General features: G+C 39.9%; 1 protein-coding gene across 3 annotated transcripts in view; it reads right to left on the bottom strand.

Moving 5' to 3' along the window:
* The window catches only part of COL5A2 (collagen type V alpha 2 chain), a 330,967-nt gene that overhangs the window by 60,963 nt on the left and 244,670 nt on the right, over positions 1-25,334 (bottom strand). For all 3 annotated transcript variants that reach the window (XM_050916331.1, XM_050916329.1, XM_050916330.1), the window contains 10 exons: positions 23,710-23,787; positions 22,503-22,547; positions 21,061-21,114; positions 19,410-19,463; positions 17,064-17,117; positions 10,283-10,336; positions 9,500-9,553; positions 6,311-6,355; positions 4,723-4,776; positions 3,528-3,572 (listed from right to left, as the gene is read on the bottom strand). In XM_050916331.1, the coding sequence (XP_050772288.1) occupies positions 3,528-3,572; positions 4,723-4,776; positions 6,311-6,355; positions 9,500-9,553; positions 10,283-10,336; positions 17,064-17,117; positions 19,410-19,463; positions 21,061-21,114; positions 22,503-22,547; positions 23,710-23,787 (537 nt within the window). The remainder of the gene's footprint in view (positions 1-3,527; positions 3,573-4,722; positions 4,777-6,310; positions 6,356-9,499; positions 9,554-10,282; positions 10,337-17,063; positions 17,118-19,409; positions 19,464-21,060; positions 21,115-22,502; positions 22,548-23,709; positions 23,788-25,334) is intronic.

The following is a 25,334-nucleotide window of genomic DNA, read 5'->3' as shown; positions in this document are numbered from 1 at the left end:
CTGATGTTATCAATGTTACAGCTCTTGGTTCATCTTCCAACTTCCAAACAGTAATCAAGATAGTTTTTAATTATAATATTTTTGAGTTTCAGTTTTCATTACAAATATACTATTTCCTCTTCGTTTTGCTCAAGCTGCTGTTAAAAGGTACTAAAAAGATAAGATAATCAAAAAATCACTGCTTTTCCACTCAAACTTTCTATCTGTAAAATCTCTGCATATTGTGCTACAGATGATGTTGTATCAGACAATATTACAAATAGCTAAACAAAACTTAGATAAATATACTAATCAAAGATTAAATCTATTTTGTACCAATGCGCCCCATCAGACATGTCAACAAAACTATTCAGCCAGTTAAGTTCAGATATTATATATCAATAGAGCATTGTATCCTAATCATATCCTGATTTAGTACTAAGTTAATAATTGTATCAGAATCTCTGTCAATCATGGCGCATGGCAGGGCTCTAGCTGTTAGTCCAACACATGGCAGGGATCAGGCTTCTATGATTTAGAGTTTATTGCCCATGTCCTGTCTGTGACTTTTACTAAAAATACCTGTGACAAAATATTAGCCTTAATCGTGATACCCATAATCACTCAAATCACAAACCCTTTATGATCAATAACTCCAATAGTCCTGCATTCTCTATATAGGGGATAACCCCTTTACAACTCAGATTGAGCAGATTGGGCCTTATATTGCTCTTAATCTGTTCATGCAAATCCAAATGTTTCCAGAAAATATCCTAATTATGTTAACAGTCATCAGAACACTGAAGAAATCCCACTCTTGCCTGAGAGAGTTCTATGTGAAGATCAACAGAGGTATATGGTCCAAAATGAGTATGATAGCTGACACAGTTGCATACAAAAATAACAATATAATGTAGAGTCAACCAAGTAGTAGACTAATACTGCTTTTTTGTTGCTATTGTGCTAGGTGGGCTGAACAGATGTGATATACACTCCTCCTTCTATATTATACAGTCTTTGGACAGTAGTATACAGTGGTCATAAACATTGAGTACAGCTGCGTATTCCCAAATGATTTCCCTTTCTTTGTCTTTGGCTGGATTTTTCACCCTCTTTGGGGAACATGATGTATACTGAGAAAGAATGTTTTATATAACAAGCTTCCACTGACAAACTCAGTAAGAACAATCTGTTCCAAAGACTAATAATTATGGAGAACACTTCTGCCAGTGACCTTGTAGTGAATTGCTAAAGCACTGCTGTAACAGCTCATTTAATGTATTTATGAAAAAGCTACATCCCAATGTATTGGGTCATGAACGCTTATCTGCCAAATCTCACTCGTTTCAATGATAATTTTAGTATTACGACATATTTCTTTGTACTTACCCAATTCATCATATATTTGGATAGCACTTTCTCCAGAGAGATCATGTTTAACCATTCTGCATCTCCCTGTGAGATTGCTAGGGAATGTACCACATATGCTAGCCAACCAGATGTCATGCCCAGTGGGTGTGAGCTCATGTTGGAAGTCTACTGAAATATTTATACTTCATCTAGAATTTCAGAATTGCTTTGAGATTCAATTTTTTTCTGTTACAGAATTGTTTCAAAATAATGAAAAATCTTTTAAAACTTTTATTTTTAAAATACTGTTATAGTTGTGATCACCCTTCTCTGTAGGATGTACCAGATAACTGAATTTGGCAGCTATCTACACTCTCAGCTTCAACTTCTATCATAGTCAATTGTTGGTTAATGGAGTTTACAACAGTACAGTCTATTCTGTAACACATGGACAAATACTGTTTCCTCACTGCAGCATGTTGGGATTCCCTACGAGACCTTTTGCAGTTGGCATATCCAGAACACCTCATCCAGTTCTGGGAGAACACCTTATCCAGTTCTCATGAATCCAAAAACTTGGTTCAAACCCAGACTAGTCACAGAGGTTTCTTTATATGATGTCATAAAGCTACATCTGAGGTGATCAGGCTCAGATGTAGGGGGTTAGGCGAGGGTGCACCACATCTCCAACATACATAATCATGAATCAGCTTATGTACACACTCAAACTTAATACTATAGGTTAAAATGCTGTATCACAAACTATCATTGACCCACTAATTTTTGTAACCAATCCCTGTACAGATCATGAACTGTCCACGAGCTGTAAGCAAAGCTGTGGCTGCAAGCTTATGACACATTACTCTTCTCACTATTTCTTAATCTTCAAACTGAATGTTATTTACAAGGCCGCTTGTGAGTTTATGCTTTATCCATTGTTAATCTCAGCTTCCTTACTTCTTGTTGCATTGTTCATGCAAGGCCTACACAATATCATTAGGGACGAAAGACTATGTACTTTAACAGTGAAAATTTTAACTTTGGACTAGCGTGCCTCAGACTGAATGAAGATTCAGCATACAGGCATATCACATTTTGTATCAATAGGCAACTAATTTGGTAGATGTTTTTGTCAAGTGACAAGCGCAAAAAAAAAAAAAGAAGAAAGTGTATGTCTAGGGGAAATCTGTCAAACATTAATAGTGAGGAAGTATAAATGAGTAAACTGTACTATAGGCCCTAAAACTGAAAACACTTTATACATGTGACTAACTTTACACATATGAGTAATCCCAGTGACTTCTAGATATTCTTCAGTGGGGTACTCAGATGCATTAAGTTAAACATTTGTGCATAGGTGTTTGTAGGATTGGGACCAGAATCACGGGTTATATGAAAATCCTTAGTTTTAACTGCCACACTAACTTTTTAATATATTTAAACTGTATTTTCTTTATCGGAAAACTTTTTACAATATCTGTTCTGTATAACAAAACTACTTGTAAATCATGTATTGAAAAGCATTATTATTTTAATTTTTGATAAACTTCTATATAAAAGATGTGAGTATTTTATAATAAATTGATCTCTCAAGGAGGCAGTTTATCAGCTTGTATTATATTCGTGTATGTGTTTCTGGTTCATCAGCTCAGTGTATGACTTCTTCTAAAAAAAAGGGCTACATATCTTTATAAGTTTTGAAAATATATAGTCCTTATGGATTTGAGCTAGCAAATTCACATCTTTCTGTTATTAGTGAAATTCATTATTTCTTACTGAGAACTGGTATAACTTCCTTTGACATCTTTATTTGTGAAGAAAAGACAACTTTTTATTAATGATTCTTTATTATAATACTTATTTCTAAAATGCTTAACCTTTTTGCATCTAGGTTCCATTGCATTAATGCAGCAATACATCAGTTCCTTGAGAGAAGATGAATATAGCACCAGCCTACTCCCTACTTAAAATCACTTTCTTGAGTGGAAGCAAAATCTTAGTGGTTTATTTCTCAGAGCACACATCTCCACAGTTGTGATTAATAATTTTGTGGCAGTATCAGGAATCATGCACAGATATTTAGGATTTGCCTTCAGTTACCAGACCTAAAAAACGGCAACAGTTACTCATCCTTCTGGTTAAAGAATGTCTGAAGGTAAAGGAGGATCACAACACTGGGAACAAGGAAAGGAACTTACCACTGGCCCAGGCTTCCCTGGCATACCATGCGAACCCCGTGCACCCTAGACATAGAGATAGACAAGACACCGTACATTTATAGGAATTCTTATTAAACTCTGCCCTTGAATATTAGTGATTGTAAAAGGAGCCAATTTACAACTGTCTTTAAATTATACCAGTCCATAAATCCATCACAGAATGGACATGGAAGAGTTTCAGAGTGAAATCATAGCCTGATGAAGTCAACAGGACTTCTGCTAGTGATTTTAATGGGACCAGGATTTCATGTTTGTTACCATGAAGAGTAGTACACACTAGACCAATGATTCTCAACCTGCGGGACACTTGCAGCCCCATGAGCACACAGCTGCGCCCCATGTGACAGCCTCAGGGCCATATAGGTAGTTTATATAGTGTGTGGATGCATCCCACATAAAATATTGAGAGCTGTATATGTGACCCAAAATGGTAAACAGATTGAGAACCACTGCACTATACTCATGAGTGCCATGAGTAGAGATGTGAACAAAAATTGAAACAAAATGTAAAACTACAGAGATGAAAAGTTTGCATTTCTTTTTCAGAGATGATCCCATATCATGAAATACTTAAGAAAGTTCACTTTTTTGTTTTTAGTGAGACCACTTTTTCTATTTTGAACTAAAAGATGATTACTTTTGAAATTTTCATTTTAAGGGTTTTTTTCCCCACTGAAAATCAATTTGCATCAGAAACATATACAATTTCAAATTTTGCAAGTTTTTGTGAAAATGGCTTTTTCACAGAAATTTTACAAACAAAAAATGTAATTTCTGGGTCACAAAACTGATGAAAAATGTTGTGAACATATTTAACAATTTTGTACAGTTCTGCTCAGAATCACCCCTTGCATCCAGTTTATTCTTGGCACCTATGTTAATAAAATATAGCAATTCATGTCTAACTTACAGATGTTATTGCTTTTTAAAATGTAAATGAAGGCTGTGATCCTGCAAATCTCTACTCAGTTCTTGCAGTAGCCTTGGACTATAAAGAGACTACTTGTGGTTGCGGGGGGGGAATGTGAACATGAGAGTGAGTAAATTACTCACTCAGTAGTAAATTTTTGCAAGCTCAAAACTGGAAAAAAGAAATATGACTGTAATTTAGATAAAACAAGTAAAGTACAGCAGTAAGGCTAACAGACAGCAGCAAAACCTCAAATCCACTTACTGGAGCACCTTGTGGTCCAATTCGCCCTCTTTCTCCTGACATTCCTCTAGGACCCTATGGAAAGAGAACAGAAAAGTGCTTTAATTGAATATTCATTGTGTGAGGATAATAAGAAGTGGAATGCAGGAATTCACTGTTCTTGGTTGCCTTTTTTTGTTTGTTTGTTTGTTTCAGAATAACCATAGTATAGAGCATTTTTTCAGTTTTCTTTTAAACATCTCTGATTTTTCCTTTTTCTTTCAATAAAAACGTTTCATTGCACTCCTACTCCAGAAATTATAGAGTAGTGAAGTCTGATCTGACAAGCCTTACTCACAAGAAGAATCCCATTGAGTTCAGTCTTGCTCCCACTGATGAAATTTGGTGCCAAACATTTCAAAGGCAGCATGATTAGGTTCATTGTTTTTAATGAGAATACAAGAATGACTAAGAACTACTCATATGACTAAGTGTTACAGGATCAGACCACTGTTTTTTCTGCTAGTGATTACCCTGGTCTATGGGGCCCATAAAGTTGAAGCAAATCTATGTCCTCGGTCAGTCTTACAAGTTTTGTCCCAGGGAACTGAACTGCTCTGTAATTTCTCTTTTTCTTTTACATCAACTTGTAGATGTATTTCAAAATTCAGCCACACAAAGACTAAATTCTCTACATACTCACTGAAGGTCAATAACTCAATCCCATTTTACTATGGCTGATTCACTAATTGAGATCCATTTCAGAGATATTACATTCTGCAGGACACAGGACAACACATCAAAACCAGATGGCTTTATCTCCACTAATGCTTGTAGTTTTACAAAAAGAACAAGAGTATTTGTGGCACCTTAGAGACTAACAAATTTATTTCAGCATGAGCTTTTGTGAGCTACAGCTCACTTCTTCAGATGCTCACGAAAGCTCATGCTGAAATAAATTTGTTAGTCTCTAAGGTGCCACAAGTACTCTTGTTCTTTCTGCGGATACAGACTAACATGGCTGCTACTCTGAAACCTGTAGTTTTACAGATGCTCTAAATACCAGCTAAGTAAAAGCATTCTGAGATTGCCGGAGAGAAAAGACTTCTCATCTCACATGTTTATTCTAGACACAAACTCAAAAATCCTTTGTCTGTAGTTTTCTTGGCTAATATTTTTCTAACTGAAGTAACTTCAATTATTGACTCAAAGTGACCTACTTTGAGATTTTCATCATATTAAAATCTCTTCATATAAAGAATCAGGAAGGGCCTAAAGGGTATAGAGGGATTAATCACCCTGAACCACAATGGGGAAAAGATCATACCAAAACCTAATTCAGATTTGTATTAATTTCCTGATTTACTGCAGTTACTGACAAAGTACTTACATGGCCTCAGTTCTGGGGAACAATGGAACACAGCATAGCTCCACTGACTACAATGGAGTTTCGCCCATTTACACCAGCACAGAATTTAGCTCTGAAAGACATGGCTTTCAACAAAACTTAAATCCTAAATGCATTACAGGCTCCTTATGACAAAAAATAATGGATCAGTGTTTGCAGTCTTACAGCCACACATTAAGCGAAACAGAAAATCCAGTTGCAAACATTGCAAATAACACTCACTATAGGGCCTGTTGGACCCATTGGGCCAGTTGGTCCGGCTTCACCCTAGAAATTCAAATGAAAGCACAAAAAACCATGTTAGAGGAAAATGAAACTCCATCTCTTATCACCACCACTTAAGTTTAATTTAGCTATATTAGGAACAAATTTGCATAGCAATGTGTGGGAAGTTACATAAATCTGTGCCATTACTGATGGAAACAGCCATGTTTCTGAGTTCCCACTGAAGCAGAATAAGCTCATCCCTAAGAGATCCACTGAATAATGCACAAGTTTCCAAATGCAGCTAGAGAATAATACCTTCCATTCCTCTCCAAGATATTTTCATGCCTGACCCACCAATCTGCTACAATTATGATGATTTATTATTGAGTACTGTCAGTGCGCTTGATTGCAGAGAACCAGACTGAGGTCAGCTCTTGCATTGGCAAGAATGGGGTGGGTGGGGAAATACAAGAAGACAAAGACTGACCACAACAGCAGTGTGGATGAGCAAGAACTGTTCACATCCTCCTCCCTAGGGCAGGGAGAGCAATCTAATCTACAGGATACATGGCTAAAATGCCAACCAACACTTGTGCCCTAAATACATGGGTGTGCTTCTACTGTTGCTACTAATGGCAGAACTGAACAGAGGGAAATTTTAGCAAAAATGTTTTGGTCTAGACAAGATGGATGACACTAAACTGTGGGGGAGGGGGGTGAATTAGACATGCTGGAGGGTAGGAATAGGGTCCAGAGTGACCTAGACAAATTGGAGGATAGGACCAAACAAAATCTGATGAGGTTCAACAAGGACAAGTGTAGAGTCCTGCACTTAGGATGGAAGAATCCCATGTACTGCTACAGGCTGGGGACCAACTGGCTAAGCAGCAGTTCTGCAGAAAAGGACCTGGGGATTACAGTAGATGAGAAGCTGCATATGAGTCAGCAGTGTGCCCTTGTTGCCAAGAAGACTAGCGGCATATTGGACAGCATTAGTAGGAGCACTGCCAGCAGATCGAGGGAAGTGATTATTCCCCTCTATATGGCATGGGTGAGACCACATCATTGCGTCCAGTTTTGGGGCCCCCCTCATTACAGAAAGGACGTGGACAAATTGGAGAGAGTCCAGTGGAGGGCAACAAAAATTATTAGGGGGCTGGGGCACATGACTTATGAGGAGAATGTGAGGGAACTGAGCTTATTTAGTCTGCAGAAGAGAAGAGTGAGGGGGGATTTGATAGCAGCGTTCAACTACCTGAAGTGGGTTTCCAAAGAGGATGGAGCTCGACTGTTCTCAGTGGTGGCAGATGACAGAACAAGGAGCAATGGTCTCAAGTTGCTGTGGGGGAGGTCTAGGTTGGATATTAGAAAAACTATTTCACTAGGAGGGTGGTGAAGCACTGGAATGGGCTACCTAGGGAGGTGGTGGAATCTCCATCCTTAGAGATTTTAAAGGCCCGGCTTGACAAAGCCCTGGCTGGGATGATTTAGCTGGTGTTGGTCCTGCTTTCAGTAGGGGGTTGGACTAGATGACCTCCTGAGGTCTCTTCCAACCCTAATCTTCTATGATTCTAAGACAAACCAATCTGCAGTGCTTTGATTTAATAACTGATGATTCGTAAACAATCCCAACTTGTTCAATTTTTGAAAATGTTTTTTTATTCTGGAAAGTAACCCAAATCAGTTCTTCTATATCCACTTAACCAACAGGTTTTTTACCCCCAGGTAACAGTTCCAAACCATCTGCAGTTTCTGCCTTCAGCAGGCTAAAACAGTTTCAATACCATTTAGTAGGCTAGTATGAATACGGCAGGAAAAAAAACAATAAAGGAGACTGGCACTCTTTTAAAAAGTGGCTTTAACACAACTTGTCTCAATCCATGCTAGCCAGCTAAACAATATTAAAACTACTTAAAACTAAATCCACTTACAGCTGACCTGCAAAGAGGAAGAAGCAGGTTTGGACCTGTTTTGCACATAAAGAAGACCAGAAAAGTTTCTTTTCAGTTTGATATTTTTACACTATAGATAGCTTAGGAGGATTCGATTTTTATCAGTCAATGTTGGTAAATTAGAGAGACACTATATACGATAATGTCAGTTAATGTTGATTGACACTGAAACGGAAGAAAAAATATTATCAATAGTAATTGACATCTTCAGATAGGTAAAGGAAGAAAATGTTGCTTGAGAACTTATTAGTTTGATTTAAGGACATTTTCTTTGTAAATTTTAACATGTGATGTTGACAATTTGTGTTTTAATGGCTCTAAAACTTCAACCTTTTTAATCTCAATGTCTACTGTCACTAAATAATTATTGTCTGACACACCGATAACTTCCCTCAACTTTGAGAATTTAAATAGATAAAAATTTAAAATTTAAAACCCATAATTTTATGTAACTGTGAACATTTAAATTGCAACAAATTGAAGAAAATGCTTAAAAATAAACCTTGATATTATCTGTTGAAATTATTTAAAAAGTCAAATTCTGCCATGCCTAATTATAGATGCAGGGCCTGTCCAAATTCCCAAAACAGTGTAAGGCAAATGCACAAAGCATCTGTGCACCACAGGAATTATCTCCATGCCAGTTCCACATGAGCCACTGAACAGTGCAGAAGTGGCCTGGGATCCAGCTAGAAGAGGATTAATGGGATTTAGTTTAACATGGATCCATTGACCAATTGCAAATGACACAAATAATCTACAGCCATTATTCTAATGCACAAACTGCAGACCGAAACTGGGGATGAGGATTTCATCTCCCCAATCCACTGGCACTCTTGCATAAAGCCCAAATTCTTCAGCTTTAGGTAACTGAAGTGGATTGCACAGATAGGGAAATTCCATGCAGTTCTGCTCAGGAACAATGAAATTCTCATGCAAGTAGCATCCCCCAAAACAGACCAATCACATCAATGGAGCTACTTAACAAGTAAATAAATAATCAGAGAAGTTGGTGATCAGAAGAGGAAACAAAGTTTTTTTTATTTTAAAGATCTATTATCGTCAGCTGCTTTTAGCATTATGGAAAGTATGATTAATCAATGTTCTTCCACAGGTTTTATTCTTTGGGCTTTAGGATCCTTTTGAATGAAAGACACTAAAATATATAAACACGACTCATTAGGACACTCCAAAAGCTAAACACTACAACTCCTTTGAAACCCCAAACCAAATTTCATAATGAAGATATTACCTTGGATCCAGTTGCTCCGACCTCACCTTTAGGACCATCAAGTCCTTTGTGTCCCTATGAGGAGAAATATATAAGTATAAAGAGATACACACAAACAATCACTTATGATATTCATTATTAAAATCATCTTTTATTAAAATATCATCAGGGTGGATCTGAGCTGGGGAGAAAAAGAAAGAATACACACAAGAAAACAGATGGGAAAAGAGTTTTAAAATACTTTTCAAATGAAACAACTGTTTGTGTAAGATACATATCCTTGGGTTTGTTCCCTCTGAGAACAAGAATTCTGCAAATATATATAAAGACAATGAGAGGAAAGCTCTGAGCCACAGTAACCCTATTTATTTCTCCCTGTAATCCTGTTTATTGCTCCCTGAAGTGGAAACTTGCCCACAAACCTTGGTAATTTATAACTGTTCTCTTTCATAAACATATCCAACCTTAGAGTTCCCCTTCCTAGTGCCAGATCTGCCAGTATGATGGGAGAACAGTTAGCCAAAGGTCAGTTTTGTCCCCGCTTGAGTTTAATACAGTATTTGCTTACTTTATTTCTTCCCAGTTGCCTAAGACATTTGAAACTAGAATGGACAAAACACTAGAGATGAACCTGCACTTAAAGGATGATGGACTAGGTTTTCTGGTAGGACTTCTCCATCTCTAACTCTCATGATTTTGCCATTACTAAATAGGTCAAATAGTCTACTAGGATACAATAGGCTGATTGAAAAAATTACAACTGTTGTTAAAGATTATCTGTAAGACAGATAGGTTAAGGCTTACCCTGTGGCCCTTTAGACCTGGAAGACCTGGAGCACCAGGAAAGCCTCGAGATCCCTAAAATAGAAAAACACAAACACAGATAAAGTGACCTAGATCGGTACAGTTGAACACTCTCCTTACACATCTGAGTAGATACACTTACTGTTAGTGCAGCTAAGACAGGTCAGGGAACTAGGAAAAAAAGTGCTAGGTACGTTGATACATATCTAATACACCTTCACCTTGGGGCTACAGTATTGCAAGACACACAGCACGTAACAATGAGGCCATGTGAGATGAATGTTCCTTTTATGGTCACCATAATGTCCTACTGAAGTTTAGAGGTCTCCTAGTAAATAGCATTAAGGGTTTCCCATTGACTTTACTGGGCTTTGGATCAAGCCCTAAATCCGTAACAGAGGTAATACAGTAAAAATCAACATCAAAGCTAGTTTTTTAACGTAAGGACAAGGGAACCTAACAAGTCCAGTGGGATGAGAAGACAGCTATAATTTAAATTTAAAAAAAAATGAACTGCCAAATTCTAACCTGTCTTTCTCACACTGTGATATGTTGAATCACAAAACACCACTAACGCAGCCTCATAAGCAAACTGTTTCTAAACTATCTTAGCAACTATTTGAAACAACCTGGGGTACTTTTACCTGTACAGGAAAATGAGGCAAAAAACACAGACTTTTTTTTTCAGAAAAGGCCTAAATAATTCCTAGTAAGACAGGGAGCCAGGCCTGCGACAGTATATTGTGTTACTAGGATGCCATATTGTTCACATACATTTGAAACATGGAGTACCTTCTGCTTTTGGGCCTCAGCTGAGCAAATTACTTGTGCATGTGCCCAACTAATTATTCAATCACATTACACCCATGCTGAAAGTTAAGCTTATGCTTTTAAGTATCTTGCTGAATCAGGCCTTGAGCATTATGTCGGGGCTGTTATCATTTCAAAGATTACATTTTCTGCTTCTACAGAACAAAGGGGCTCAGTTTCCCCCAAAATGCAAATAGCCAATTAAAGGTATCATTACAGTCTCAAAGGTAGAACACCAGGCCTCTCACCCATAGATCTGTGTGCTGCAATGACGCCTCCGAATGGGTATGGAAAAGAGGATTTAACAAGGGAAACTGAGGTGCAGAAGAAACGAAGGGGTGAAATCCCTCTACTCCTTACTTGAACTGAGTGTAAAATTAAATTGTCAACTTTATAAAAATGGGATCTCCTTCAACACAAAGCAATTGGGATCAGGTGGGGAAGGGAAGCCCATTTTTGGATGCCTGTGACTTCCTCATCATAAATAAAATGACATTTCCATTTCCTCTTCACTGATTGGAATCGCTGTTGAATAACTACACTGTGGATGACAAACCGCTAAAATGAACTATTTCATACAAAGAACAGCATTTTCTTTAGTATTGTTATATTATGTCAGAGTCTGAAATGTCATGTAATGACATATACCACATCCAACCAAAAAAACCAATAACCCCAGTTCCTCTGTATGTCTGAGCTGCACTCCAACACAGTACACAGCACTAGCAGCAAAGAGCTGAATGCAGGTTCCTGATCTCCAGCTACTCTCCCACAGTGGAAGTCAGAGCAGCAGGGGAGCTATTCTAACTTTTCCTGGTGGCATAAGCTCTATAGCAGACCTTTCACCAGACAGGGATCAGGCTCATTGACAACACCCTCCTCCCGCCCCATTCTCAACATGCCATCAGCAGGCACACCATGTCGACTTAAACTGGAGATCAGAAGGGCATCTTGCCAACTTTACTTCAGCCAAAGATTCCTCCTAAAGAGTGGAATTCTCCAGGGGGAATCTCTGGCTGGTTTAAGGTCCCTTTGTGAGCTTAGGGAACCAGAGAAACCAGCCCAATGAATGCCATATGTCAGAGACACAACATACCACAAACTCATCATCTTAAAATAATTTTCCCCATCATTTATTTTATTAAGTATCTGACTTAATTACTAGTAGCTATTTTTGTGAAAAGACAAAATACAGGAACAGTAAATAACATAGAAAAGGAGAAAAATTTTAAAGTTTATCAAATCTGGTTAGAGAAATCCATAAAAATGAGCAGCAGTGATAATTAAGGACCAAATTCTAGTACCCTTACTTGCACTGCGAGTACCTTACCGTTGTAGTAGCATTGAAGTCAGTGGCACTATGCAAGGTGCAAATTATTACCCAGTATGTCCACACTGCAGCTGGCAGCGACCCTCCCAGACCAGGTAGACAGACTTGCACTAGCTCGGCTTGAGTTAGCACACTAAAAATACTACTGGGGATATTGCAGTTTGGTTTCCCAAGGCCACATGATCCCTGGGATCTGAACTCAGATGGCTAGCCTGAGACTCCAACAGCATTACGGTATTCACACTCCTCAAGCTGAACCGGTGCAAGTTTGCCTACACAGGCTGGGAGTCCCACTTCCAGCTGTAGTGTAGACATACCCCTAGATTCAAGCAGAGTTTAAGGTGTTGCCTTTGACTTATAAAACACTTAAATCATCTGGGACCTGCCTACTTGAGAGATCACCTCTTTCCCCAGGATATACTGCCCCAGCTGGAGCCAACAGAGTTACCTAAGCTGGAGTTTTAAGGCTTGAAAAGACAGTAGGCAGCTAGAAGGATGTTCTCAGTGGGGGCCCTTCAACATTAGAATTCACTTTTTCCACTTCAGGGAACACTACAAGTCCCATTAAATTTTCTCAGATATTTGGAGTGGACTCAGAGATGGTTGTGATCTTCAGAAGAGAGGGATTTTTAAAATGTTTTTTCTATATGATTGACTGCACGATACCTGATGGGGAAGGACATTGTCCAGGCTTGCCACAGGAAGGTAATAGTGCTTTATGAGGGGTGAGGGTGGAAAGAGGTCAGAAACTTCTGCAAAAAAAGGTGGGTTGGGGTCAGCTTGGCGACGCTGACTCATCTCCTGGGCATATAAGGGCAGAAGGTTTTAGAAGGTGCAAGTCCTCAGGTTAGAAGCCCTTTCTCAGGCAGCAAGCAAGGCAACAGCAGCAGGTAGCAGAGGATCCAGGCATGCAAGGCAGCATGGCTCCATGTAGACACAGGATGGTTAAAGCAGGGAGGAGGGGGTACTCCATAGGGAAGGCCTCCACTCCTGGATAAATGGCTTCGTAAGGGACTTTAAAAGGAAGTGCTGGTTAAAGGAATGGAAGGTGGGTCGGGGCTCCTATGGTACGGCAGGGAGCCAACCACCCTCCCTTGTAGCCCATCTTAACCTTTCCTACGAATGGGGGTGGATGGTAAGGTCCAAGCCATGGGTTGGCTGGGGGACCCAGATGGAAAATGAAGGGGGCTGGTGGAAGCCACGAGTAGTTATTTGAATGAACATGGAGTTGCCTGCACTGTACACTTTTATCTGCCAGATGGTCCCAGATATCTAATAATAAAGTTTGCGGCCTGATTAAATCCATATGAAGTGTCTCCTATCCTTCCTCTGGTTTAGCCAGGCAATGCCCAGTTTGTTCACTATTGTGTTCCATCAGTCAGGGTTGTTTTAAAGTGGGTTTGCAAGTATTATGAATTGTGTATTTTAGAATTAAGTTAAAGCACTTACAATTGTCTGACAGCTGGTGCTCTTTATAAATAAATACATTGAGTCAATCATCTCCCATCTCCTATGTAATTTAAGAGCAATTTAAATTAAGAAGGTGATGTGGCTATAGATATACACATACATATAGATATGCATAAATATGTGGTTTGGAATGACTATGTTCCCTCAAAGCTGTTCTCACACTCCAAACACATTTTCTATTCCCTGGGTATTATGGAGAGTACATATTAGCAGTATCTAGTTCATCCTTACAGTGGGGTCATGTAGAAGTCATGCCTAGAACATGGGAATGCAGTACAAAGCAGCAATGAGCCTGAACTATCAAATTTTGATTTGGATGTAGATCCAAATATTCCTGAAGTATAGAGGTGTTCTACTTTGCGCTTTTGGTTTGGTACCATCTTTACTATAAAGCATTAATGGATAGTTAAGGAATTTTATATTTATGTTTGCTTACCACATATATGTGCACTAATGACCAAAGGCTAATTTGTTTGTTCCTACAACTGCAATAAGTCCTTTTAATTTGGGACAATACAGGTTTTAAACTTGTAACTGATGTAATCATTAGCACACAGAGGAACCAGGTGAAGACTGAAGCCTAATTTTGCCCAAATATGCTCCAGAAATCCTACTGCTTAATGTGGGATTCCTAGAGAGGGCTGAGAAGATGCTTTATGCAGCATATATTTCTGCTCCTCTGAGAAGGAGTGTGATGGGATGTGCTCCCCACACTGGCCCTGCAAGAGTTGAATTAGGTCTGGTGGGCCCAATCAGCTAATGAGGATGCAAACTGAGGGGCTTTAGGCTGGAGGCAGCTGACTAGAGATATGCTCACCTATGAGGAACAAGTGAGACTTCTACAAAAAAGACAGGAAATTTAAAGCAGAGTGGGCAGCAGGGAGAAGTCTGCAGTCACTCCCTGGGAGCAGTGAGGAGTGTTTGAAGGGCTGCAGAGACATGTTGCCTAAAGTTACTGCCTGGGAGGTGGAAGAGAAGAGACTGGCAAACCGAGAGGCGCAGGGAAGGCCAGGAGGCATGGAAGCGGCTCAGTGAAAGGCAGCAAGGTGCATGAAATGAACCTTGGCTGCTGTGTACAGAGGTTCTTGAGCCAGAACCTGGAGTAGAGGGTGGGCCCAGGATCTCCTGCCAGCCACTGTGGGAGTGGCACTGTGAGGCAGTGAAGCAGAAGACTGCCTGAGACTGCTGGAGAGCAGGAATCTTGATACACTCTCGCCCGGAAGGGAATCAGAATAGTGATCTGACTAGAGGTCTGAGAAATGAAGATGACAGCTGCGGCTCCTGAGATCAAGAGAGGGGCTACAGAGGAAAAACTACCAAGGTGTAATGACTGGAAGGAGCATTGACCTGACTGAACTGATCCACAGAACTGCTAGGAAATAGCACCATCCAGAAGGGAGTAGAACAACCCATCACAAGGCATACCCTGAGCTACCAACTACTGCCCTCGGCAGCATTTGCACTATATATTTAGAAGCCCTTTCATTTACCAACCATGTGCCCTTGGAAACATGGCGGCTGATCCTGGAAAGTTTCCCCTGGAGCATTGAGCACCAAATATTTCTATTAACTCCAATGTGAGCTGCAGTGCTCTGCACCTTCTGGAGCTGCTCAGCACAATGCAGGACTGAGCCAATAGTGCACAAGCCACAGCATGAGCTGAGCCTATGTTTGTAATGCTCATATGAGTTCTGGGGAGGAATTCTACATTCTTGCATGTGCTGAGGCAAAAATGACAATAATTCTTTCATGAAATTTCACATTAAATCTATTATCATTTTATTTCAAGCAATTTTGTGCTGTGAAATCCAGCTTTCCCATAGCAGTTTTGTAAAGTATATTGTGCACATTAAAAATGTAAGTTTGTACATGTTAGTAATGTACATCAAGTGAATACTATGTAATACATATGAGAACAAGAACATAAAAGGCTCCAGACTATTGCCTGCTCAACTCTGACAAACACAGACAATTGAGAAGTTTGACTGCTTTCTCCTGACTTTTTTTTCCTTTTGTGTTTTGTTTAAACAGGTCCAACATCTCCTCTGAGACACTGAGTAAAAATGCCTTCTCTGGTAAATATGTGGCGCACACACAGCCAATCAAAGAACCGAAAGAAATACCATGTGAGTAGGACAATCCATGTAACTTCCTCCACGTGACCAAACCTGCTTGTAACCTTAAATGCATTCTAACAAAGCTACTTCAAAATTATCAGAGACTTATAAATGGTGCAAATTATATTAAAATGTGTGCCCAGCTTGGATAAGACTTTTGCAAATAGAAATTCCCTCTGACAAAACTACATATTTGCAGAAGCATCTCAAACTCAAATGTTCAGGATGATATTGAGTACTTTAATTTTCAGGTAGAAAATGACATACAGATTTTCCCCCTGTCACTACTGCCTGCCATTGAACATGAATGCAGCATGGAGGAGAATTCAGCCTTAGCAGCAGATTTTATATATGAGAACAAAGACAAAAATTATCTTTAAACAGGAGTAGCTCTTAAACTGGCAAGCAAACACATGACTAATAAGCCACAAATGTGTACTATGCATCCAGTTTGCCCTTACCTTACACCTTGAGTTGTTATTTACACCAGTGCAAAGTGGTGATCATTCTGATCCGGTACCACATTATCCCACATTGGTGTAAATCACTACACAAGATGCTGGGAAATGTTTGATTATATTCAACAACGGTGTAAATTCATTGCTGTCAAGGATGAATTTTGCCATACGGCAGCAGATGAAAACGTTATTCGCTGCATGGGATGAGATTCTGTATCCGTGACATCATTCTAGTACAAGCATCCTGGCACAGCTGTTATACATTTATAATTTTTACGTTTAGTTTTACAGTTCTCTGAGATGGTGACTATGAATAAGAACATATGTCTATAAGAAGGTATACTGACCCCAATCTTAGATCTGGTCTCCTTTGAAGTCTTTTAGAGGCATTGTGGGCCTGTAAAAGAACCCTCAGGGATAACCCAAGACAATCATTGCTAAAATATAGCATTGTATTAGTTCATTAGGAAACTGACTACAAATGTATTGAAATTGTAACTATCACTACTTTGCACCACTTTACTAAAAAGAAAAAAATATATTTATTAATGCCACAAACAGTATGTCTGCTAAACTATAAGTTATCATGGTCTTACTGTAGATCCTGGGAATCCAGTCTCGCCTGGTTGTCCTGATCTTCCGGGCTCACCCTAAAAAACAAAAAAAGTGAAGATATAAAAAAGTCAAAAATAAGTTACCATATTATCTCTCTGTCCAAACTTCATGTTCTCATTCAACAAATCATCTTCATCTGTTCTCTTTCCAGTAACATAAATTAACTACACTCGTGCTCTATAATATCTATTGAATTGTGCTGACTACAGTAATAAACTTGATTGCTACGTTTATTAATGTAACAAAATTCTTACAAAAACTCTGGAGGATTGGGCTTAAAGTGGGTCAAAAGTGTACTTCAATGTCACTAGATGGCGCTGCAGAATAGTTTTGCTCTGGGTTAGTAAAAATGTAACCTTTTGTAATGATAATTTAACTTTGTTCATGATCTAAAAATTTTCTGCGGTAATATTAACCTACAGTGGTTTGGGCTTTGGCTTGGTATCTTTTCTTGACTCTGTGCAAAAGTCTGAATAATTAAGCATAAGTCGATGAAAGCATTTTCTGTGCAATTTGAAGGCGAAAGAAATCTGGCTAGAATTGAGCAAGTGAACTTTAAAGAGGATTGTTTATAGTTAGCCATAGCCACCAACCAAGCAACCCTTTATTTGCATGAATTAGTTATAAAGCATCCAGGGCGCTAGACTTAAAGAAGCTAAAAGGATTCAGGAAAAGGAAAATTCTAGACAGAGGTGGTGTGACATTATACATTATGAAGGAAACTAACGGACCTCTTAGGAGTCTGGGCTCTATTGTATTCAGTGGATTAAGCGCTGATCCTTTCCTAAGATTCCTATTGCTCAAATTATTTGTACTGTATAATTGCCACTAAGGGAGTTAATTACGTTTTCACAAAATAGAATGTATTTCCATAACATTAACTGACTTTTACTTTTAACTTTACCACATGTTAAAATTAAGTGCAACAGTCATGCTTTTACAAACACAGATACATGTGCGCTACCAGAAAATCCTTCACCTAGTAGTAGGAGGTTACAAATTAATGGCAGAGGGATTATAGAATCATAGCAAATTAGGGTTGGAAGAGACCTCTGGAGGTCATCTAGTCAACCCCCTGCTCAAAACAGGGATATGTTACTCTAACAGAGGGGTGGGCAAACTACGGCCCGCAGCTATTTGAAGCCGGCCCATAAGCCACACCAGTGGCTCAGCTCCACTCTGGCACTCTGGCCGGGGCGCAGGGTCAGAGACCGCACCACGCAGCTCCTGCAAGCCAGCATGGTCCCTTTCGGGCTCCTACGCACTCCAATGGGAGTTGCAGGGACGGTGCCTGCAGATGGGGCAGCGAGCAAAGCTGCCTGGCTGCGCCTCCACGTAGGAGCTGGAGAAGGGACATGCCACTGCTTCTGGGAGACATTTGAGGTAAGCGCTGCTCAGCGCCTGCACCCCTGAGCCTCTCCCCATGCCCCAACCCCCTGCCCCAGCCCTGATCTCCCTCCCTCTCTCCAAACCCCTCAATTCCAGCCCGAAGCATTCTCATGCACCCCAAACCTCTCATCCCCAGCCCGACCCCAGAGCCCGCACCCCTTCCCCCACCTCTGCCCCAGCCCTGATCCCCCTCCCACCCTCCGAGGCCCTCGATCCCAGGCCAGAGCATCCTCCTACACTCCAAACTTCTCAGCTCCACCCCAAAGCCTGCACCCCCTCCGGCATCCCAATCCCAATTTTGTGAGCCTTCATGGCCCACCATACAATTTCTATTCCCCGATTTCGAGCCAAAATGTTTGCCCAGCCCTGCTCTAACACATCACAATTATAACTAATGGTTATCGCATTCCTTCATTTTCAGATGTGGTTAAATCTTGAGGAACAAATCAAATGGTTTAAAAATAACAACAAATAATGTCAAAGATCCAGATCAACATTATTGTGGTCCTTTTTTCTCCTTAACTGCCCATAGTGCTCCAAAGCTTTTCTTAAGAGAGAGAGAGCAGGGAGTGGCTCAGGTTCACTATTACATGGGAATCCTGGCTTTGATTTCAAACAAGGCATCTCAAGCTGAGGGCTAGCAGGGCAAGGAACATTAGGAAGATGCTTCATTTAGCCCTGTGGGGGAGTAAGTGCTTTGCATAGCTCACCACTGGCCCCACAAGATAAAAAAGGGATATTGTTGACAAGACAGAAGTCTTGTCGTCTTTGGCAGGAAGTTAGTAGCTATGACACTGGAGGTGAGTAGCAAGGTTACAGTGAAAATGAAATGGATAGAAATAATCAGAACACACACTTGCACTGGCCAGCAACTGTACACGAGAAGCCTACATGTTTTATTAAAAGTAAAACAAGGTACAAAACAAAAAAAATCGTACATCTTCACCAGGTTTGCCTGGAGGTCCTTCGGGGCCCCGAGCACCAGCTGGACCCTAGTAATTAAATACATCATACAGTAATTAATCCACAAAACAGTCTCCCAGAAAATAAATATATTTCATTCTGAAAGGTCATTTTATAAAGACAACATACAGTAGTGAAGATTTAATTTTCAGCAACATCATAATTCTTATCCCTTCTCAACCATTCTATTCCACAATGCCCTAGGAAAGAGACACTAGGCTTTGAATAAAAAGTGAGATGAATTCTATGAGGGTGAAAGTGTATTTTAGTTATTCCAAAATCGTAGTTAGGATCATGAGCAGGGGCCTTTTAGAGACCTTACACATTGAAGTCAGGTGAAACTAATAGCAGTATCCACTCTCTTGGCAGACAGCGAGGGCTAGTGATTACAGCAGGGTTCGTGAAGTCCGGGCTCTAGTTCTGATTCTGCCCATGATCTGGTGTGTGACCTTGGGACCATCATTCTTTGTTTAAATCACCCCACCAGCCATGCAGGGATACTAATGCTTACTCACCTTCAAATATTTTGAGATCAGTGGATGAAAGGCGTTAATCATTAGAATCATAGGAATAGAAGGGATTGCAAGGGTCGTCTAGTCTAACACCCTGCCAAGATGTAGGATTTGTTGTGTTTAAACCAGTGGTGGGCAATGAGAGCTGCGTGAAGCAGCAGCCAGCATGTTCCTGCAACCTGCCACTTTCTGTAGCTCCCATTGGCCGGGAACAGCAAACCGCAGCCACTGGGAGCTGCAGGGGGCCATGCCTGCAGACGGTCAACGTCAGCAAAATGTCTCGCGGCCCGCAATCAAATTACCTTGATGGGCCTCGAGGTTGCCCACCACTGGTCTAAACCATCCAAGACTGATGGCTATCCAGCCTCTTTTTGAAAACCTCCACTGAAGGAGCTTCCATGACTTCCCTAGGTAGTACATTTCATTTCATTGTCCTACTGTTCTTACAGTTAGGAAGTTATTCCTGAAATTTAACCTAAATCTGCTATGCTGTAATTTGAACCCATTGCCCCTTCTCCTGCCCTCTGTGGCAAGAGAGAACATTTTTTCTCCATCTTTTTTATGGCAGCCTTTCCAGTAGTTGAAGACCGCTATCATGTGCCCCCCTTAATCTCCTCTTTCCCAAACTAAACATACCCAGGTCCTTCAGCCTTTGCTCACATGGCTTGTCTTCCATCCCATTGATCATCTTTGTCACTTGTCTCTGGATCCTTTCTAGTTTCTCTATATCCTCTCTATACAAGTGGTGACCAAAATCAGACACAATACTCCAGATGAGGCCTGACCAGTGCCAAATAGAGCGGTACTATCACCTCCTGTGACTTGCATGCTATGCCTCTGTTAATACATTTGCATTTTTTGCAACAGCATTGCATTGATCATTCCTGTTGAGGTTGTGATCCACCACAACTCCCATTACTGCCATTCAAAGCAATTAAAACTTAGTGAACCAGCAGAAAAATATTACCACCAGTCCTGACTGCAGCCCTTGTCACATGGTCCCTTTGGTGCATGCAGCAAGAGAGGAGCCTATGGTATAGTGAGAATTTAGAATAGTCTCTGCTGTACACTCTGCAATTTTACATTGGGAAGATGCACATATATTTGACCTTACCATTGGTCCTGGCTCCCCAGGTTCACCTGGCGGGCCTGTGGGGCCAACACCACCCTAAAATTGACCCAAAAAAGGATAAATATAGAATAGATTAGAACCAAAGTTAGTAGTCTGGAAAACTATTACAAATAGTAAAAATTATACAGGCACAATTAGCAACCCAGATGGGAATAATGACTGTTCTTGAGACAGTTTGGACCCACATTCGAACTCATGTCATGACAATGGAATAAATGAATACTCTGCATCCTAATCCCCTCAAACTTTGGAAAAGTCCTGAGCCACATGCACATTTTGCAGCTCAGCACATCTTTTCCCCATCTGAAGCTAGCCCAGTGCTGATACTGAAGCCAGAGAAAGTTAATAGCCAACATTTTCTATTATTTAAGATTAAAATATGTGTTGAGTAAAAAGACCTCTTCTGGACCTGATAGCAAATTAATCTCTTTGGATTAACGTGACTGTCTTCTGAAGCCTGATAAACCATCACTGGACTTCTGTAGGTACCAAGATTCCTGACTTTCGGTGCAGAAGGTAACTCTGAAGAATGCAGTATTTATTTTAAACGGATTTCTCCTTTGTACGTCAAATATCAGGATGAACACTTCACCACAATAGAACAATAACAGAGAGCCACAAACCAGTGGAACTATTGAAGGAGTAAGGTAGTATTCAAAATTCACAAGGATGTCAGAATTTGGCCAGTAAATTTGAAACAAAGCTATTTCATTGATAACTGGAATCAGTTTAAAAATGAGAAAGTAAATTCTGACTTGAGCAGAAATTGCACATGCAACTAAGATCATGAGTATCCAGATGCCTGTGGTATAAGACTGAAAAATGGCAATGAAATGAAAGAGGTTATGTTGTAATTCTCTGGGTATAGTGCTCGGTGGCAACTTGTGTTAATTATGTAGTGCTTGGACTGTCCTGCCTAATTCCTTGTAAGAATTAGGGATAGGCTAAGACATTGCAGGCTACTCGTTCTATAAACAGGCACACAATTTGGGAAAACTTTAAGAAAGATGCATTACTGGTATTATGCTATCTCTGAATAGCAGTATAATTAGCAAGGATCATCACTGTAAGCATCTAACAAAAAGACAGTTATAGGCCAAATACACCTCAGGTGTAACTCCATCCAAGTTAATGGGATAGATTTGGCCCACTGTGTTTCATAGAATTACATAAGAATACAAGATCAGTTGATACTTTTTTAGGGCAGAATTTCTCTGTGTGCACTTCATCTTTATGGCTTTAAATCAGGAAAGCACTTAACCACATGCTTAAGTACATCCCTAACTAGCAAAGGACATACACCTTTGATGAAGGACACTTTCCAGAAACAGGGCCTATAGGAACCCTTTAGATATCATGCACTTGGTCTGTTCTTATTCCTTTTGTGTACATCTGTGAAAAACACCATGGAACAAATCACTTACTTGTTGTCCTTGTAAACCCTGCGGACCTCTTGGACCCACTGGACCCTATTAAAAACACAAGAGCTTGTTAAATCGCTTAAAATAAATGAAATCAAATCATCTCACCATGTAAACCAAGCGAAAGAGCATGTCTGATGGTGACCTTCAAACTAACACTTCTATGGTCAAAGCCTCTGGAAGCATAAAGAGCTGATATTCATTGGACACTGGGCTGTTAGGTGCAGAAGGGAGTCAAAAGGGGAAGGGAAGAAGAGGAAGGGAGTCGAAGAAGAATCAGAACATTGGGACGCATGTAATTCAGAAAGGGTTGAAAACCTTGAATTGCTTTTTCTCTGTAGAGTCACTAAATGTAGGAGGAAAGAAACTCTCCTAGTTATGCTACAAGCTTGGAATGTGCGGTGAGGCCTTAGGTCCTGTGAGGCTTTGAGGCCTGCCTCACTCTACAACAAAAATGAAACAATCAGAAATAAACTTGTCAAGTACAAGGTAGCCAAATATCATGTTTAATTAATTCAAACTCAAATCTCTGCCTCATTATTCAAATGAGTAGAACTGTGGGACCAGTGCTGTACTGTGCTTATCCTGCTACACTAAATGTATGGGAGAGGGCCTCAGTAGTGTTTTGGGTCTGTGAAATCTTAACAACTGTTTTTAAAGGGTCGAGTTTCACAATAATTTTTTTCAGAATTTCATGAAATTTTCCTATTAAAGGAGGGAAATTTAAGAAAAATAACTTATTGAATTGAAACCTCAACTCTGAGAGCAATAACTGTTTTGTTTGAAAGCAATTCTCACCCGGCTTCTAGGAATACTAGGGAAATAAGAGAATACTACAGGATAGCAGAATTTGTATTTTGACAGAGTCACAAAGAATTGGTATCATGCAAGTTTCATGTTCTGTCTTAAATACAGAACCCCTGGTTTTCAGATGGGTTCCATATTACATTTCCAGTACAAGGAGAGGTAAGGGAAGGAAACTGCAACAAACCAATAAACAATATTAATATAACAATAGGAACAAACAAGTAAACCACTTGTGATCCTGGGTGAGAATCAAATGTTGGCTTGAAATGAAAAGTGTTAAGTGCATTTACATGAAGGGAGCATATGGCACTTGGGTGGATGTCTTTGCTATTCATTCATTCCTTGCATACATGTTCTACTTCAGCTCTGTTTTACCATACAGAGGTACTCAATGTGTTCTCACCACTGCACCGGGCATGAATCCCATTTGACTACTGATTCCAGATTTCTCATCCAATCCTGCCATCTGAGCTGCAAATGGCTGTAAAAATGAGAAGCCCAATTTTAGCTGGCAATTGTGTTCATGATGCAACAGTCAGAAAACTACACAACTGACTTTTCATTATTTATTCTGGCTCTGCAGTGCTAAAGAGGAAAATAATATTTTCGTCATTAAAAAAAAATTTTTCATTCACTTAAACAGAAGTTGGCTCATGCCCTCAAAGAGCAGCTGAGTTAGGTAACTCACAATTTGCACAATTGCTTTTCAAACCATACTGCACTTTAAGTCAAAAAAGATTTTTTATTATTATTAAAGGAAAGATTTTCCTTGAAATGAGATAAATTTCTTTTTCCCTGACTTTTAAGTTATACCCACCTTAATCTTGTCTGCAGACATTTTTCAGCATTTTCTGAGCCTCACATTTTTTATTTTGTTTTTACATAAATGTCCCTAACATTTAGAAATATATGAAGGTAAGTGGACAATTAGCTGATTTTTTCTTTCATCTTAAATAATTACTTTGACCGTATTTCCCTTAGTCAGCAAAGCTGAAGAGCATCTGCTGTTCTTGTGATCCTGTGCCAGCCTACAAAACAAATTAATTAAAGCAGGGAGGGTTTTCAATGAACATGCATCCCTCTCTTGCCTACGTGCTTGTTGATATGGTTGAAAAACCAAAACCTTTTTATTTTGCTTATTTAGAGCCATCTCCTCAGTTGTGACTGAGGAGTACTCATTGTCCTTCGCACTCCTCTGACTCTATGGGTACACAGTGTCTGACTGGTCCCCTATCACAGTGCCCAGGTGCGTGAAGGCTTCCCTGTCCCATTCCTTCCATGGGGCCATTACACAAGCCAGGATTCTCTTAGAAGCAGGAGAGCTCTGGCCATGCCTCTTCCTACTACATTTTCTAGACCAGCTGCCACAAAAGATGGATGGTTTAGCAACCAAAAGACAATGCTGGGGAGATCCTTCGAGGGCTGGATCAGCTGGGTTTAGGGTCCCTGAGAGCAACATCATGAGCCAATGTGCAGCCCAGCATTATCAGTGCTTGATGCACCACTACATTACTCCAGTTTTACATCCGTCATCAGCGTAACTCCCTTGATTTCAATAGAGTTACAGTGCTATAAAGCCAGTAATGCAGTGGGGAATCAAGAAATATATCTTTAGAATAGCAACACATGACGTAATCTACAAAATATGAAAAGGAACAATTTTATTTCATGTTAACCCGTAATCAATCCTACACTTCCTAGGATCTTGGTAAAGAAATGTCTTGCAGATCACCTAATCCACATCCATGCTGTGCAGGATTGCTCCCTACAGAACATCCCTGAATGCTTCAAAAAGCTTTAGTCTCAATAATTCCAGCGAAGGGGAATCCACTGCGCAACCAAGAAGGTGGCTCCATCATACTTTAAATAACTTAATAACAAATTGACTCATTGTCCAGCCTAAATTTTCCTTTGCTAAATCATCCCATCTTTCTCTTTATTCCTCCATGAACCATCATACTGTTTCTCTTCAGTCCCTTGGGCCTTGATCCAAAGTCCACTGGAATGGAAGGATTCCTATTGACTCTA

This window comes from Gopherus flavomarginatus, chromosome 10, assembly GCF_025201925.1.
Source record: "Gopherus flavomarginatus isolate rGopFla2 chromosome 10, rGopFla2.mat.asm, whole genome shotgun sequence".
Taxonomy (NCBI): domain Eukaryota; kingdom Metazoa; phylum Chordata; order Testudines; family Testudinidae; genus Gopherus; species Gopherus flavomarginatus.
The sequence above is the reverse complement of the archived record's forward strand: the minus strand, read 5'-3'. Positions and strand labels throughout refer to the sequence as shown.